General features: G+C 41.2%; 3 protein-coding genes across 14 annotated transcripts in view; 2 read left to right on the top strand and 1 right to left on the bottom strand.

The window, feature by feature from the left end:
• Window positions 1-16: 16 nt before the first annotated feature.
• Window positions 17-752, top strand: LOC6527908 (putative RNA polymerase II subunit B1 CTD phosphatase RPAP2 homolog). The gene is made up of 4 exons (XM_002088944.4): window positions 17-102; window positions 161-272; window positions 331-428; window positions 492-752. The coding sequence occupies exons 1-4, from the start codon at window positions 74-76 to the stop codon at window positions 682-684; spliced, it is 432 nt and encodes a 143-aa protein (XP_002088980.2). The 5' UTR covers window positions 17-73; the 3' UTR covers window positions 685-752.
• On the bottom strand, window positions 694-2,752 carry LOC6527907 (FK506-binding protein 59). The gene is made up of 8 exons (XM_002088943.4): window positions 2,477-2,752; window positions 2,265-2,407; window positions 1,999-2,119; window positions 1,805-1,943; window positions 1,390-1,747; window positions 1,224-1,334; window positions 1,025-1,162; window positions 694-935 (listed from the first exon to the last, which is right to left on the bottom strand). The coding sequence occupies exons 1-8, from the start codon at window positions 2,670-2,672 to the stop codon at window positions 822-824; spliced, it is 1,320 nt and encodes a 439-aa protein (XP_002088979.1). The 5' UTR covers window positions 2,673-2,752; the 3' UTR covers window positions 694-821.
• Window positions 2,753-4,661: 1,909 nt separating this feature from the next.
• Window positions 4,662-17,966, top strand: part of LOC6527905 (acetylcholine receptor subunit alpha-type acr-16) — a 97,373-nt gene continuing 84,068 nt past the window's right edge. For 4 of the 12 annotated variants that reach the window (XM_039370958.2, XM_039370959.2, XM_039370960.2 and 1 more), the window contains exons 1-2: window positions 4,663-5,164; window positions 14,022-14,923. The gene's annotated coding sequence lies outside the window, so the exon portion shown is untranslated. Of the gene's footprint in view, window positions 5,165-14,021; window positions 14,924-17,966 lie in introns of all 12 variants that reach the window. The other 8 variants (XM_039370951.2, XM_039370953.2, XM_039370962.2 and 5 more) reach the window with 6 other exon arrangements.

Genomic DNA, 17,966 nt, shown 5'->3' with positions numbered 1-17,966 from the left:
TCCCTACCAAATGTCTATCGAAAGTTGTGCCTGAGTTATCGACCATCTCAATTGCAAATTTTAGAAGCCAAAAATGACTACAGAAAAAGGAGAACAACTGAGGTAAATTAAAATAAATACATATTCAGTAGCACAGAGCTAAGTATCTACTGATTTCCAGACAACAACTTATAGCGGCAGTGGTGAAGAAACGAGCCTCAATTGCGCGAGCCCATGAAATCGTTGTGCGGCTTTTGGAGCCCGGAATACCGGAGCCCGAGTTCCTTTCTCTGGTAAAATAATGCAAATTAAAAGCTTCACGAGGGCACTAAGCATTTCCTGTACTTGCAGCTATGGGAGATTGGCCCCCCAAATTATGCAGACATAGTGGACGAGCGGGAAATAAACAAACTTTGTGGATATCCGCTTTGTTCGACAGTTCTAGAAAAGTAAGTGTTCCAATAGAAACCAGAGGTTCTTTCCTTAACTATCCTTATTAACTACTATTTTAGCGTTCCCAAGCAAAAGTACAGCATCTCCTCTTCCAAAAACAAAGTTTACGATCTGACGGAACGCAAAAAATTCTGCTCCGGATACTGTTTTAAGGCCTCAGAATATATTAAGTCACAGGTTCCCATATCGCCATTGTGGCTGCGGGATAGAGAGACGAAACCCAGCTTTAAGCTGTTACCACGAAATACTTGACCATCGATATACATAGCTCTCAAAGCGTTTATTTATTTCGTATAAGCATTAAGACCATTTGTTCATTACATTACTGGATTTTTGATGTGGGCTTATAAACCCTGGGGAATATTTCTTAAAGCACTAGCCGATCTAAATTAGATCATGATTATATTGTCGCGCTCTAGCGTCAATTCTGCTTCGCGCTTGGCATCCTCTTCAGACCACTCGCCGCACTTGCTCAGCACGTCGGTTTCCCGCGGAGGTTCGGTCTAACAATCGGTCAAAAAAGCGAAGACACGCGAGGGGATGATATAAAAATGTTGTACTTTATTTGACTTTATTCAGTTATAGGCAATACCTCTTTGTCGTTGGCAGCCAATTTGGTGAACATGTTGGCATAGAGCTTCTTCTCCTTGTTCTTGCTCTCTTTAAGCTTCTGCTTGCAGATGGTCACTTGGTTTGCAGCCGCTTTGTTGGCACGCTCCAATTGGATGACCTATTTAAATAAGTAACAACACTTGTGGCTAATGAAATAAATATACGTTTATCTTTCTCACCTTTTCGAAATCCTTTAGTGCATCTTCCAGCTCATTAATAGTCAAATTGCATTTCCCACGACGATAGAGGGCCTTTAAATTATTCTCATCCAAAGCCAAAACGGCATTGCACTAATATACAATAGTCAGATGTATTCATTATTCGATTTGAGCGCATGTTACTCACCTCCTGCTTGGCTTCGAAGTAATCGTTGCACTTTTGGTGGCACAAAGCAATGTTGCTGTGCGTGGCCACCTTGAGCTTCTTCACCTCCTCATTGGTATCGGCAGTGCTGGGCAAAAGGTTCTTGCACTTGGTGTACATCTTGATAGCTAGAGCCCAGTTCTCCTTCTTGAAATAGTTGGTGCCCTTTTCCTTGTACACTTTGGCCTCAGCCAGGCGCTCCTCGTCGCTCAGTTTCCACTCCTCCAGTCCCTTGCCGCAGTCGACGAGCTTTACTGTGTACTCCACTGTGGCATTTGCCGGAATCTTGAACTCCTCATTGCCCTCTGCTCCAAATGCATACTTTGCCTGGATCTTTATTCTATTGTGAGGGTTTATAGGTTAGTCTGAATAGTTTCTAGTGGCCAAAGGGATTTACCTGGAGGTCTCGCCAACGTTCATCTTTTCCAGGGCAATTTCAACACCATCGATTATGCCAATGGCCTTACCCTCGCCATAATCAAACTCCACATCGCGATCCTCAAAGACACGGCCCTCGAAACTTCCAGAAATGTGAGCTGCATTTGGATAACCGCATGAAATATGGTTACCGCATGAATGTGATAAACCTACCCTTGACGAAGGCGCCATCGCTGGGAGTGCGCTTCTTATCGCTGGCCTCCAAAATGGTGCGGTCAATACTTCCGTCCTGGTTGGGACTCAAATCCTCACCCTTCCAGCCGAGCATCTCCAGCTAAGCGGGAAATATTTAACGGTTAGGTAGAAGTTACTAATATAAAAACAATATTTTTCAATACGAAACTGATCATATGACCAAGAAAAGTTGCATGTGGGACATCAAAGAGTTTCCCTAGCATTTAATCTTTGGTAACTCCTACCTCAAAAATCAGAGTGGCATCCGGCGGAATGGCGGGCGGGCTGCCGGCAGCTCCGTAAGCATAGTTGGGAGCACATGTGAGGAAGCAGCGCTCGCCGAGCTTCATGGTGGCCACTCCCATGTCAAAAGCCTTGATCACATTGCCTGAAGGAGTCCGGTTGCCAGGAGTAGATTAGAATAGAAGTTTCGCGAAAACGCCGGCAACTCACTCACCTTTGCCGAGTGGAAATTCGAAGGGCTCGTTGCGGCTGACGCTGGAATCAAATTCCGTGCCATCGACCAGGCGACCTGTGTAGTGCAAGGACACAGTGCATCCACTGTGCGGCGTCTCCGTGCCGGTGCCCTCTTTCAGGATCTCCTTCAGGACGCCGCCGTCTCCGGACAAGTCGATTTTATTATCTTCCGGCATTTTAGCTGTTCAACTTTAATTCGCACAATGAGGCAGAGTGACCAAACTTGAGCACGTTTGAAAAACCGTATTGACTATTTGGGCTCGTGCCTATTTAAACACTCGTCAGACCCAACAGAATTGCGTTAACAGTCAGAGCCAACTAAAGCGCCATCTACAGCACTACGACAGTAGGTACAAAACATGCTTAGTTAACTAGCAAGGACTTGAACCCTATCACATACCTATTAAATGGGAATATTCGTAAACTTATTAAGAGTAACTAACTGATTAGCTGTAGGAACTTGAGAAATGCTTTTAGGAATACAAATTTTATTCAATTTACTTAAGTTATACTAAATACTTATGTATCCAATAATTCAAACAGGTTTTTATATGGTTTCCAAAAAATAAATGTAACTTCAAATACATATAAAACGCTCGTTCTTTGTCTTTTGTGCCAGCTTTGAGTTGACTTTTGTTCTGCACGGAATACGTATTCTGCTGGTTAATCTATTTTATCCAATTAATGATATTAAATGATGTCTGTTGTGCATTTCATTGTGTTGGTTCCAAGCTACACACACACAGTGCTCCACAAATGTAATCTGCCCAGCGGCTTTCGAATGCATGTGCATCCCTATAAGTGTGTGCAGTATGCATCATATATAATCCTGTTATCGTTTTTGTTATATTTGATTATTTTGCCCTTGGCTTTTGACAGTGCCAACATCCATTTCGTATGCCAGCAAGAGTAACAAAATAAATTAATGCACTTAATTTTATTGGTTTCTATAATTCATGCTCGTAAGCTCGACTGCTATAAGCTCTGCACAGTAGGCCAATTGGGGGATTATCGCAATGGGCATTCAACGATTTTTTTCAAGGTCAACTGGAATGATAGAAATGATAAGTGGGTTTATTGTTGCTGGATCTTCTCATTCCAGCCAGCTGTGACATTATTTCCTCCGAATTCCGCCTGTGTCTTTATAAATCGGTGCAGCTGTCGCTGTCTCCTGCCTACTAAAATATTAGCCAGTCATCAACCAGCGTTCCATTTGAGCTTCGGCACCAACTTCTTAAAAGCCCAGAGTCTGGCGCACTTGTCGCTCATTAATTAGGGTTCGTCTACAGGGATAAATACGCTGAAAAAATATAATGTATTCCCAAGTTAATTTGGTAACTTGGAATCTTCAGAAAACGTCCTTACTCAATGCAATAAATGCATTTTAAAGTGCTGTATTTGGAGTTATACATTACAAATAAAGTAAACGAAGTAATCAAATAATACGCAATCAAGTTAAGGTTAAGCGCTTGAATATAAATGACGTATACGCAATATTATTAAGTATACGTAGTAAGTACCAAAAGCTTTAGCTGCTACACAAATAAAGAATGCAGATTCTTAACTGCGAGAAATGTCAACTAAAACGTTTAGAAGTCCATTAAAATGCTATTATAAAGGTGCCACAGGGCTTAGACTGTTCTTTCGGCATTTAATAGTCGTACTTCTTCTGGGCTTAAAGTATGTCAGCATATGAGAATTCAGATCTCCAGAGGGTTCCACTAGCTCCCTCGAATGGAGCATATTTATATTTTTTTGAGTGCCCCGAGCCGTGTCCCTGTCCAGGCCCATTATTTTTTCAGGTATAGTATAGAGACATTGACCAGCGACGGACGCCCACAATCACGCTGCCTCGGCTGGCGTCTCCGCTGGCAGAGGAGCTGCTGTTGCTCGTTACTCGACTGTAAACATTCCAGGGCAGCTTTCACTCGTGGCGCCAGGCGCCAGGCTCCGGGTTCGAGTTGCCAGGAGCACGGCATACACAGGACCCAGCCAAAGGACTCACTCATCCAACCCACTCACTCACCAGCTCATTCAGTGACTCGAACGTTCGGCGGCGCTCGGCTGGAAGCTTCGTGTTCCGTTTTCCGTTTCGGATTGAGTCAGTTTGTGGATGCTGCGTGGCTCGTGGTCCATGGCCGTGTGAAAAGCTGCGTTGAGCGCATTAAGTCGTTAGGGTACAACCAGACAGGACGCACTTACTCCGAGCTGCCGCCATTCGCCTGCCTTGGCGTGTGTGTACCGTTAGTTCAGCTGTCCCGTGCAGAGAGGCAAATAAGCGGGGAAGCCCCGACATCGAACCGAAATCGAAATCGAATCATAGCCAAAGTCAAAGTCAGAGTATCGCTCAGTATCGAGGTGCATAGAAACTTGCTGGTTAGTGCGTGAAGAAACTGCCAAAACAACAACCAAAAAAAAAGAAACGAAAAAACGAAAATAAATACTCCAATTCCCTCTGTGGCAGCTCCCGCGCGTCCAAGTGTGTGTAAGTGTCGTCTGTGCGTGTGTGCGTGCGTTTTCCCAAAAAAACTTCAGATCGAGTGTGTTCATCAACAACAAATAAAGTAAATAAAAAAATTAAAACAAAATTGAATAAAATTCCAAACGACATAACAGAAAGTCGCATTAAATCATAGCCAATTAAAAATGTTTGCTTAAACGAACCAAGGTAAACAGAACGAGCCAAATTGTTGCTCTCTCCCCAAGCGCTTTTCCACTTTTCCGCTTCTCCGCTATCCCCATTTACCCACAAAACCAATGCACTCGCATTGGTGCAACAGCTTAAAAGTATGCTACGATTTTTCCCACTCAATATTTCGTGTAATTGTTGCGCCTGCCGCTGTGCTTGTGCATGTCCTGCGGAATGTCCTGGGGAATTGTTATTGGCTTTTCGTTTCTCGAAACGAGCAGAAAATTAAGAATGTGAACAGTTCGAAATGAAGTCTCATGTGCAGCACCGCAAACTGGCTAAAAATTTGATGTTGCCCATGTTGGTTTTGTTATTTGCGAAATATTTTTGATTTGGTTAGCATTGGAAACCATTTCATTTGCTGGCGAAAATTTGTTTGATTTGTGGCAAGCCACAAGGAAAACATCTAAATTTCCAGCATGATAAAAATGTGTAAACATTCTGTGCACAAGGCCAAATCATAAAGTTTCCCAGCGAATTACCCAAACGCTCCACCCGAAGTGCAGTTCTGTTTTTTTTTTCGAGCTCGTATTTGGCTTATAAACTGTTGCTTCTGACAGTTATCTCCACGAATCGGAGCAATTTTCCCAGGCTGGCTGCGGGAAATCCCAGGCGATTTCCTCCTCTTCCTTTAGTTCCACTCGCTTGCACATTTTTTGCTTGTCTTTCCATTCTGCTCCGCTTTTTGGTGGTGCTTTGACTGATTGTTTGATTGGAATCGAAATCGAATTCGTTGCGACTTAAGCGCGTTTGTGTTGCGATTTAAAACGCCAATTTTTGTGGCTGGTTTGTTTGAGTGCGTTTTTGGCATTCGACTGCTGCGGCGATAATTAAAATTTAATTGTGAACAACTTAAATTGCGAAACCATTGTGCCGAGATTGTGCGCCACTGGCTCTCACACGAAATTGCAGTTTTGCGGTTTGCGGTTCGAGGATTTTTTCCCCCAAAACTTTCTGCTCTCACATTCCTTGTTGTCCTTGCCGTCCTTATGCAATTAACATTTGCACTGTTATCAATCAGTTGGCCAAGAAGAGAACTTTTCTTTTAGTCATTTGCCCGTCACATCCTTCATGGCTCCTTTCCCCCTCCCCCCTTTCTTATCATTCAATTTGGCCAAAAAGGAAAGAAAACTTTTCTGCCAAACTAAGAACTGGCGAAAGCGGCAGCCACACACATACAGACATACACACATAGAAGGCGAGATGCGAAGAAAAACAACAAAAAAGCAACCAGAACGCGGCGTGTCTAAGTGGGCGTAAGTGGTCATGTATGTGAGCGCGTCTGTGTGAGTGTGCACAAGCGAATGTTCATATCAGAGAACTGCAAGAGTGGCATTTTTAGCCACCCTGATCACACTCAACAATTTTGAGTGCGGGTGCCACTCACACCGGTTTTCGAGGGTACATACAAACACCCGGTCAAAATATTCGGGTGTCTGCAAACACCCTGGTGCCTGCGCACCCGAATCAATGCGGCACCCTACGTCGCGGGTACCAATCACACTCGCCACTCATAACGAAGGGTAGAGAAGGCAAACATGCAGAAAAAGGCAAGTGCCTTTTTCTCGGAAACACCCGGGTGTCTTGGTAAACACCCGGGTGTTTTGGTAAACACCCGGGTGTTTTGGTGAACACCCGGGTGTCTGGTAGACACTTGAGTGCCTGTGGTAGGTAACATACGAAAAAGAAAAGTACTTTAAGTACTGAAAAACGAAATATATTATGCCGAAAATCTGTAGAATTATGCATTCTATTTACAAAAATTTAACCAACACGAAATAGACATTTCTTTTTTATATCTTATATTATTTGCTTTGTTAAAATGTTTAATATTTAATTACCATATTTAGATTTGTATGTATAATTTTTCTTTTTAAAATGATAAAAAAAACAATAGAAATAGAATTGTGTTAATTAAGTATAAATACTATTTAATAATATACATAATATATTATTTAATAATACATAAGTTTGTTTTTTGTAAAGACATTAGATACATCAAAACGCAAAAACATGTGCACGACCTTTTTCTTGGGTGTTTCCATTCACCCTAAATTTTTTGGACCGTGTCTCGCTTCCACCCATACAATTTTTATGCATACAGAAAAGTACCTGCGGCCGATCCTTGCTTGCGCGTCACCCACCCTAAACTTCTTTGCACAGCAGACACCCGGGTGTTTTTTGTACTTGCACAAAAAACACCCTGGTGGCAAAACACCCGGGTGTTTGTCATTGCTAAATTTAGGGTGTCTCCAAACACCCGGGTGCGGAGACTCCCGGTGTTTAGCGGGTACACTTAGGGTGCCGGTGGCTTGCTGCAGTTCTCTGGTTCATATGTGGCCAGCAGTATGTGTGTGTGTGTGTGCGTCGTGTTGAGTGGCAAGTTGTGTACACACGCAGATTTTTCATCAATCATTTTGCTTGACTACGCCTAGTTCACATTTTAGGGCATGTAGTTTAAAAATTGGGCCGCAGCCCATCGATAGTTCGTTGTTGGTTGTTGGGCCGCGGGAATCCTGCGGAGCGCGTGGTGCCACATGGGATTGGGATGGTGGCACTCGGAAACATGAAACGAATGAGGCATCTCGAATGGCGCCTGAAGCGGGAAATGGCGGCCCCCCCAAGAGTTTACTGCTTTAAGACCCTTAAAGGTCCTTTATGCAGAAGCATAGGAAAGTTTTCAAAGGCACTTTGGTTCCCTACTTTTAAAATGGGTTTTAAAAATGTTTTTTAAAATATATACTTTTAAAATGGGTTTTAAAAATGTTCTTAAAAATATATACATTTAAAATGGGTTTTAAAAATGTTTTTTAATATATATACTTTTAAAATGGGTTTTAAAAATGTTCTTTACAATATATATTTTTAAAATAGGTTTTAAAAATGTTCTTTAAAATATATTTATTCAGTTTCGTGCTTGAAAAAGCCTAGTATTTCGAAATAGTTTAGTTGCTGTTCGATTCGTGTTTGAAAAGTCACTGCCTATTTGCCCAAGTGTTGAGCTAATAACTCCATTAACGTAAGTCAGTTAACGAATCAAATTTATTACCTTATTTATTACACGCCCATGGCATATTAACGTAATCGCCTTTATCTCTCATGTAGTGATATATAAATCCAATTTATGCTTTGTGCGTGGTTTAATATTACCTTTGATTGAGATATATATCTGTGAGCGTAAAGGTTAAAATAAAAGTGTAATAATATTTTACTGCATTTGTTTTTAATTATTTGTATAGAAAATGGGACTAACTATAGCTAGTTTTGTAATAGATTGAAAAACAAATCCGGTGCACTTGACAATTGAATTGTTTCTCTTTTTATTGTGATTTTTATGTTTTTAGCTGCCATTGTGATAAAATCAAATCAAATGTGCACCATGGCCGGCTTCAGGCCACAAATTTTTCACAAACGAACTAATAGAAATTTGCAGCATTTCAAAGTATTATTTTCGATCCACGGGTTGACCCTACGGTCTTTAATATAAAATATTGATTGTTTTAAATAATACACTTGTATATTTATTTTATAGATGGTTTTGTTTCAAAGTTAATAAATTATATCTTGTTTTATTATTAAAAAAAAACAAATATTTATAAAAATTAAAATTGGCAAATTTCTTGATTTTAAATTGATTCATTGTGATTAATATGATATTGATATTGTTAGAAATCATCCCTATTATTTATCTGTTATAAAGGCAAGGAGGAGAAAGTTTTTGAAATCATCATTTGTTTCTAGTTTGACCTGCCTCAGGATTTTTGATGATGATTTCAAGACCTTCTGCCCCGGATATCTTTGTCCTTTTTTTTCAGTTGGCTTCTGCCACTTTGGTCCTGTTCGATTTAGAAGCTGAGCAGACATAATAAAGAGCCAAAATGAAAAAATGTGCGATGTGCGTTTGTGTGCGTGGAAGTACCTTTATTCTAAACGGTGAGGGCACACCGACACAGATAAATGGGAAACAAATACATACCCACTGGCACACATACCGATGCAAATGGAGTTGTCGGAATTGCTCCACTTTGCGTGTGTATACACTTGTTTGTGTGTGTGTGTATGTGGGTGCGTGTCTATCTGTCTGCGAGAATCCAAAATCCCGAATCCAACCCCCGTCATCAACCTGCACCGGAACACTTAAACCCAAACACGTTGTCTGTGTTGGTGTTGGTGTTGGTGCTGGCAGTTGGTGGTGTTCGTGTGTATGGGTGAGTCGTCCTGTTCGTCCTTTTTACTGGCGTCTACGCACAATATGTTTCGTCTTTAACCCAACCGAAAGCTTCGTCTGACGAGAGCTTCAAGGAGTCCTGAGTCTTGAGTCCTTGCTCCTTGTTTCTGGATCCTTGTGGAAGTTTTAATGTGATTCCTTCGTATTAATTTCGACATCGTCATCGTTGTTGCTCCTGCCGCCCGTCCTTTGGCTCCCCCCTTTCTCCTTTCCCTCTGCTTATCCTCTCCCCTCATCCTCCTCTGCTCTCTGTCATTTTCTATTTTTCTCCTTACGCACTTTTTATTGCTCGTCCTGCGTTTGCCTTCGTTTCTATTTTATTTTAACAACATCTTCGTCGCCAGCATGGAATTCTGTCGAGCTCGGCGCTTTTCCTCAGCACTAACTTAACCGCTACCCATCTCAGTCCCAGCCTCTCGCCCTCTCTCACTTTCACCCATTTCTCCGCCGCCCTGCTCTCTCTCTCTGCCATTTCCCAGCCCCTGTGCATGTGTGAGTAAAGTTTATATTTTTTGCGTTGCTCACTCTTTTATGTTCATCATACGAAAGCGCGACTTTGTTGCACTAAACGTAAGTTGGAAGATTTACAACTTTTTGGTTTAACACATGCAACGTGGGCGGGGGGCAGTGGGGTTGGAAATGTGGGGTAGGCTTACGGATAGACAGTTGGGGGTGAAGGCCACGCAAGAGGACTCACAGAAATTTGCTCAAAAAAAAAATACAACACTATACGAAGCCCCAAGGGAATGCACGCAGTACGACCTCATGACGGTGCGGAGTGAGAGGTATCCTTGCGCCCGTAAACTTATCCTTAAAGAAAAAGTTATTATGCATATAGTGCAGAGTTATGCGTACGCACTTTTTGTTTCCTCCTTTATTGGCCTGAAATATGAGGCTTAAGTAATTAGCAGGAGGTGGGTTGGCTTTGGGGGTCAGCAAATAGTTTACGATGGTCAGGAAAATACCTACAGGTGTAAGCTTTAAATTGTTAGTCGACCTCTGAAAGTGCTGCACAACCATATGAACAACTTTCAGTGGGGTAATTACATTTTTACGAATGCAGCTGCTGGAAAATCTCAAGTTACTTATTATATTTCATGGAGCTCGGAGTTGTATTGTAGTTGAGCTTCTCTGGTTTGAGGGAGAGAAAAGTTAATAAAATGTGCGAAAAGAATTCAAAAAAAAAGCTTACATGCAGTGTAATAAAGTTTTAATAACTTCGGCGCGTAAAGTGGCAGGCAAATTAAATTTTTAGAAATTTAATGTACAGAGGAAAGGAGTCCTATGATGGCTATCATAAAGAATACAACTTGTATTTTACAAAACTCTAATCTCTTTAAAATTTTACCTGCTAAAGGTTTTTTTTTTGTCAATAAAAGTTTTCAAATAAAAAGATTGTTAGATAATAATACTTAACTTTAAACATCTAAGAACTTCGCTTGAAACTTTTATCGACACACGTGTGGTTTGAATATATCACAAAATTTAACTTCATTTAAAAGCAGTTATTTTATTCCCAACTTTAGATCTCGGAAATTTCACCCGTTGTCCAAGTTTCAATTGGCAAACAAAGGGGAAAAGTTTTGTAATTGCTCATTACGTCTGAATCAGGTTGCTGCACTTGCCGCAGTGGAAAAGCCGCAATTTTCATCATACGTATTACGTACATCAAAAGCATTTCTAATCAGCAGGCAGTCGGTAAAAACAACAACAGCAATATACCATATACATGTGCGTTTGTGTGTGTGTGTGGTGAAAGCGCAAACAAGTTGCAAGTTTACTTATCCTGGCGTTCCCTTTTCCCTCCTTTTTTTGCCAGCCATTGTTACGTTTGCGTATGTATGACAATGTACACAGAACAAAACAATCATCCATTCGATCACATTTAACCAGACCCTGAAAACATCAACGAATCAAACGGCAGTGGATCATGCGTTTTATACTACAAGCTAAATCAACAGATTTCACTTTTCTTTTTTCTTTTCAATCAGAGGCAATTTCAAATGACACAACAATTTAAGCATGTCCATATTTTTTTCTCTCTACTTGTGTGTATGTGTGCGTGGGAATTGGAGCACGTAACAAAAAAAAAAGGAAGAAAAAAACGAGCAGAGACACCACACAGAAATAGAAATCATTTGAAATCATGCCGCACTCATAAAACACTTAAAGGACAATTTTGCTGTCATACAGAGAAAAAAGGGGGAAAGCAGCATTTGCTGGCGCTTTTCCTTGGCAGGAACTTGGGGTTAATTAAATAAATTCCTAAGCCACTTTTGCCCGAGCAGAAGCTTCATAAATTTTTGAACAAATACTGCCAAAAAAAAGAAAAAAAAAACGAAATGGAAGCAAAACGAATTGGTTATACATAAATATTGGTGTGCGTGTGTATGCAGGGGTTTTCAGCAAGCTTTCACCCGCAAGACAACAACAAAGGGCTTGCAACAATTGGCAGGACTCCGTTTGCCGTGCTCTTCCAAGTGTAAACAGAAGTTGAGTTGGTCGAGTCCCTTTCTCTCTTTTGCTCAAAATGAGTTTCGGCAAAACTCACTCAAACGTTCCATCAATGGACCGATGAGTCCTGAGTCCTGTGCCACTGATAACAGCCGCACACACTCACACTCACGCTCACCCACACCCACACCAGACAGGGCACACGGATAGAGCTGTTTAAAAAGATGTCCTGGCACAAAAAAAAAGGAAGAAAAATACACCGATTCGTAGAGTAACAGCGCGGAAAACGTTTGATAACGCCGCGCGCACAAAAGTATGCTACACAAAAGCCAGCTAGCTCTCTCTCTAACTCCCTCTCCCCCTCTCACCCACTCCCCGTCTGTGTGAGCTTCCTGTGTGTTGGTGTGCACGGCTGTTTGGCTGTGTATTGGTATGGATGGTAGTAAATAAGCAAAAGGCAAAGACGGAAATAAAAAGGGCAGCAAGTGGACAAGACAATGAAATTGTCATAAATAACAACGTTGTCTACCAACAACAGGCAAGGAGCAACAACAACAGCCTCAACAACAACAACAACAACAAGAGCGACAAAAGCGACAGGACAACCAACAACAAAGGTCCAACTAGCTGAGTGACTGGTATTTTTTTTTTTCGGCTGCCGTTGTTGTTTCTTTTTCGGTGTCTCTTGGTCAGTGGCTCAACTCTTTTTATCATTTTTACCAGGCCCCCGTCCCCAGGGTATTATTTGGGTAGATTAAGTTGATGGAACTCGCCGAGAAGGATGCGGAGCTCTGAGGTGTATTTTATGGGGGGAGCCGTGAAGTGGAGAAAGTGAAAGCGCTTAAAAGGGATTGGGGGTCGATTTTTTCCCAAGCTGAGAGAATTAGGAAGTGTTCGAAGTGACAAAAGATACATAATTATTTTTAGAGCTTTCGTTGTACTGATTTATTTTAATGTTTAGAAAATATAAGCATTTCTTAAAAATCCATTTCTACTGCATTTTAAACACTTGACATACAAATTAGATAACAAGTATAACGAGACATGTTTTTCTTGGAATCTCGAGCTATCTAAATTCCTGGCCATCGATAACTGTTTGATTTACGAGAAAAGCAAAAAAGAAAACAAACTTTGGCCTGGGCACTCACTCAAGGGACTCTTCTCATTCGAGTAGCTTCCGTTGAAACTCTTCTATACTTTGGTTCCATATTTCTTACCGAGTTTCCCCAGCCCCAACCCCAACCCCAACCCCATCTCCATTTCATTTTATTTTAGTTGTCTTCTTTTCATTTTTTTCTCCTTTATTACATTTTTTTTAGTTTGCCCTGTGTTCTCATAACGGATATTCGAAATGGCTGCTGCGGCGGCTTTAAGTGACTTTTGTCAAACTTTGTGCGCTCGGCCATCCAAACACCAGTACTTATAGTTATCGAAGGGGGTCTGCAAGAGGTCCTGCGATGGTACTGCGGAGGAGGTCCTGTGGAGCTGGGGGGATTGGCAGGAAGACACTCACATTAAACTAATGTTTAGTTGGCAGTCGCAACAGTTTTGCGAGTGCTGCGACCCTCGAAACTTTGACCGTAAATTGTGGCACGTGATGGGCGTTTGCAATGGAATGGGATGATGTCGTATGAATCGCAATGGTGGGTCATATCAGGAAGTGCCGTGCCATGATTGTTCTTGGTGGCGTGACCGGGGTCACTTGGTATTCAATTTAATTTTTATGGGTTCTGGCGATCTGGAGAAACTTGAGAAAAGCAAAAAATGTAACTCATTGTATATGGAGACACATATCTACAATCTACTGCCCAGAGTGTCATTCAACAGGCAATGAAGAGATACAATTGTATTCGAAATTCGAAATGGATAGTCAAGCCCTTATTAAGCTGATTACATTGCGTATTCTGATTAAGTTGTCTATTGTGCTTGGGAATTTGGGGAAAATCAATCAAAATAGTGGGCATTCAATAATGGACATTCTTGAGGGCAAAGTGGAAAAGCGGCAGATTGATTGACTTGCGGCAAATTAGCGATAATACATATACTCCTCATAGTTAATGTCGATAAACATTTAAGTACTTAAATACTCACATCACTCTTTTTCGCTCTCTCTCTCTCACCCTCTTTTCTATCTCTTTCCGGCCTGCCATACAGATAAAAATCCAATTTAAATAAAAGTTTTTCGTTATATTCACCACATAAAGGCAATATGCAAGTATTAAACAAAAAAACACTCAGAAAATGTTAAACAAAATTAAATGAATGCAAATTAAAAAGCACGAGGAAAAGCCAAAATAAATAACAACAGCAACAATGTGTTCATAACTATTAAAAACGGAAAATTAAAACAAAAAAAGCAGTGGCTTAAATTAACGCATTATGCTAAATCGAAACCAAACTCATCTGAATCTCTACTCTCGCATCCATGTTTCTGCATCCGCACCCGTATCCGCATTCGTATTCGCATCCGCACCTGTATCTGTAGCCGAATCAGTATCGTTGCATCTGCTGAGCGAATGAGACGAAGCAGCAAACATGCCAGCTAAATTCCAATTCAAAAACCCAGAATCAATACTTCAATCAGTCTGGCAAGCAAGCAATCAAGCAATTCCATCATCAATCTCGCAACTGCCATCAACTCATCAGCAATAACAACTGCAACCAGCACTGCAACAACTGTCCCAACACAAATGCGACTAACTAAATGCATCCAACTAAAGCAAATAAACTTAAATAATTCCAAACCATAATCCTAAAAAAGAAAATTCAAAACCAAAACCAAATACCACTCGAAGGCGAACGAAGCGAGCGAGTTAAATACAATTTTCATATTAATTATGGAACATTCATCAACAATTTCGTTGTGTTTGTTCCATTGTAAAAGCAAAAAGGTCGCCGATTGTTTGCAGCTGCAGCAACAACGACCACTGCAACAATCAGCAACAACTCTCGCCGCAGCAGGAACAAAATCAACCAGAAGACCAACAACATCCGCAACACAGCAGCAACTTCTTAAACAGCAGCAACTCCAAGCTTCATTTCGGCAAAATTGCTGGGTAAGTAGAATTGGAGATCCCATTTTTAAATGAAGCAAAACGGAATGGCATGAAACGGACAATAATTTCAACGAATTAGCAAATGCTGAAATTTAATTTCCACACAATTTTTGCAACAGACAAGTTGAGCTAACTCGCAAATGCTCATAGATGTACGTATAAAGTATATGTAGGCAATAAAAAAGGGGAGAACTTGATCCGTTTAGATTTGATTCAGAGCCAATAGGGAATACTCTTGCTTAAAAAACATCCGTTTACATTGAAAAAGTGTGGAGAAAGGATAATTGCTAGGATACAAGGAGGATGAAGAGCCAGAGAAAAAGTGCTAGTGTGGGATTTTTAAAAGAGTAGAAAGAGTGGTGTAAATGGCAAGTAAATTCAATTAAGTTCATTTCCTAAAAGAAGGTACTAAATTCGATAGAGAGATTTCTAGTTGCGAGTGTAAAATAATTATTCGCAAAATTTACTGAATATAAATTGCAATTGACTAAGCAATTTGAATAAAATTTGCTGATTGTAGGGAAAGCTGAAAACTAAATTTATTTAAAATTTTGCAAATTAAAAGTTAAGGGCTATAATTTTATCTAAATTTTCTTTAAACAACTACAACATGGCAGTTTATTTTATAAAACGTATATTTTTGATTATGAAATATTACGTATACGCATGACTTTATGGGGCTAATACTCCCTGTTTTCTAAGATTTGTTAGGGAAATGGAAAAACTTGCAACTTGTCAGAGTGACGCCTCGGTCAGCCGGCAATCAAATAGTGTCGAGCTCAGCGTGGTCGGAACTGAAAAGAGTAAAAAAGAGTAAACTAGCTGGAAAATTTAAAATGTCATCAAGGCAGCAAGATGAAAAACTGGAAATCGTCGCCGATGCAATTGGAGTCGACTGACTGTCTGTCGTCCGCCTTCAATTTAGTCTGCGTTCTGGGACTGATGCTGACCATTCGCAGTTGGTTGTTATGAATTTCATATTACACACGAAAATCCAATAAAAATCACCGAAAGCAATTTTCCGTGCAACGGAAAGTAGAATTAAAGCATCGGTATGAAAAGGAGATTTTTTTTTTGGCGAATTTCTTACCATCAGCATTTTGACTGACGCTTTTTACCCGTTTTGTTAAATTGCTGCCACACACGTGCTGGCCAAAAAATGTGTTTTACTTACTTGTTTTTTTTCGTGTCAACAACTTTTTTTGGCATGCGGAACATGGTGCATTTTGTAGCCTTAAAAGGCTACACATTTTGTATTTTTCTGTTTCTGTCGTAGTGCAGTGCCAAAAGTTGCTTAATTTGATTTTAATTCGCGACGGGAACACAAAATTGGCACCGCTAAAAAAAGTCGATGAAACAAATTTTTGTGTTAAGGGGAAGTTGCGAATTTGTAATTCGCTGGCTCAGCATCAATTAAAAATTCAACGAGTTTTACCCATAAATTATAATGACAGTGCTGTTTTTTCAAGTGAAAACGCATTTACCGACGTATTTTAGAGGACTTTATCGACTTGAAGCATGCTGTTAATTCGTGGATTTTAAACAGGACTTCAGGGCCATGTGACATTTTGGCTGAAAAGTCTATTTCCCCAGTTGTCAAGGGCTTATAATAGTTTTCCATACTACCCCCTCATTTGTTTGATGTATTTTCCGCTTTTAGTCCAGTGCTTCAGTGCTGGTTATCTCTGGGATGGCTCCTTTGAATTCCAGTTGGTTTATTTCATTGCAACCCAACTGTCGTATGCAAATCTGCTTTGCTGATTAAACCTAAATAATGTTGCCTCCACTACGGAGCCCTTCTTTTTGCTGCGGCTCCTTTTCCCTGGATGCTGTGGGATGTGGTGTCCCAGGATCTCCAGCTCTGCAGTTGCACTTCCATCGCCCATCGCCCATCTCACATTGTCTTGTCTGTCGCTTTGAAAGATGGTGGTGCTTCGTGCACCTAAAGTTGAACAAGTTTGCATAGGACTTGGCGAGATACAGATGCGACTTTGCAATGGGATTCGGATTTATATTTACACTTTTGGCTTTGCTGCAACTTTATTTACCATAGATAGAAGTGCGGATTTGCCTGCAGAATTATTGTTTATTAAATTTCCCTCAACGGCTTCTCGTTTCGAGGGCATTTGTCCGTCGTTTCCGGGAAAATTCATGAGCCCTCATTCGTGTATGCCCTTTTTTCCTCTCCCTCTCCCTCTCCCTCTCCCTCTGCCGCCTCGCTGATGCTTATTTTTTGCATCGTTTTTCTTCCTGTTAAATCTGAGACAATTTCCAACTTATAAGAGGCCGCCTCCATTTGTATAATAGCACAGGGTCCTGCATCCTGCAGCAACAGCTTCCGCTTGCCGTGTCCTGGCCACTTGTTGTTGCCCCTACCCACACAGATGCACAGATACACAGATAGACAGAGAGTGAGAGAGAGAGAGAGAGACAGTCACAGACACACACACAAACACACAGATACAGTGAACACACGAACAGCACACACAAACTGATTCGAGGACCCACCGCCCACGTTTTTTGTTTTGCATTTGCAGGATGCCTTTGGTGTATTTCCTTTCAGCCTGTCTGCTGCACGAAGTACAACATTTCCAATTTAATTTCTGTCTCAGTGGCCCCTCGCCCCTCGCCACTCCGCCCCTCCGCCCTCCTTGTCCGCACCCATATCGTGGCAGACTCGGTTCGGTTTTCCTGGCCGTGGCCATTGTCTTTGCCTTTGTTTGCTGTGCCATTTCCTTTTTGCGCCATGAAATTAACTCGGTTCTTCGCCTCGTTCTCTGCTCTCGTATTCACTGCTCCGCCCGCTCGCTCTTATTTGCCTGCAATAGATTATAGTTGAATATTTTTGGTCGCCGTTTTAATTAAACTGCGCCAATGGCTGCGAAATTGTTTATAATGTCAGCTGCACATCATCCTCATCATCCAACCGCCATCATCAGCACTCCATTCCGCCGCTCCTCGTAGTCCTTGTCATCCTCATCCGCTCATCTGCTCATCATCACCACCATTAACATCAGCATATCCATCGGCGGTATTGGCAGTC

This window comes from Drosophila yakuba, chromosome 2L (assembly GCF_016746365.2).
Source record: "Drosophila yakuba strain Tai18E2 chromosome 2L, Prin_Dyak_Tai18E2_2.1, whole genome shotgun sequence".
NCBI classification, from domain to species: Eukaryota; Metazoa; Arthropoda; class Insecta; order Diptera; family Drosophilidae; genus Drosophila; species Drosophila yakuba.
This window is presented reverse-complemented; position numbering and strand designations above follow the sequence as displayed.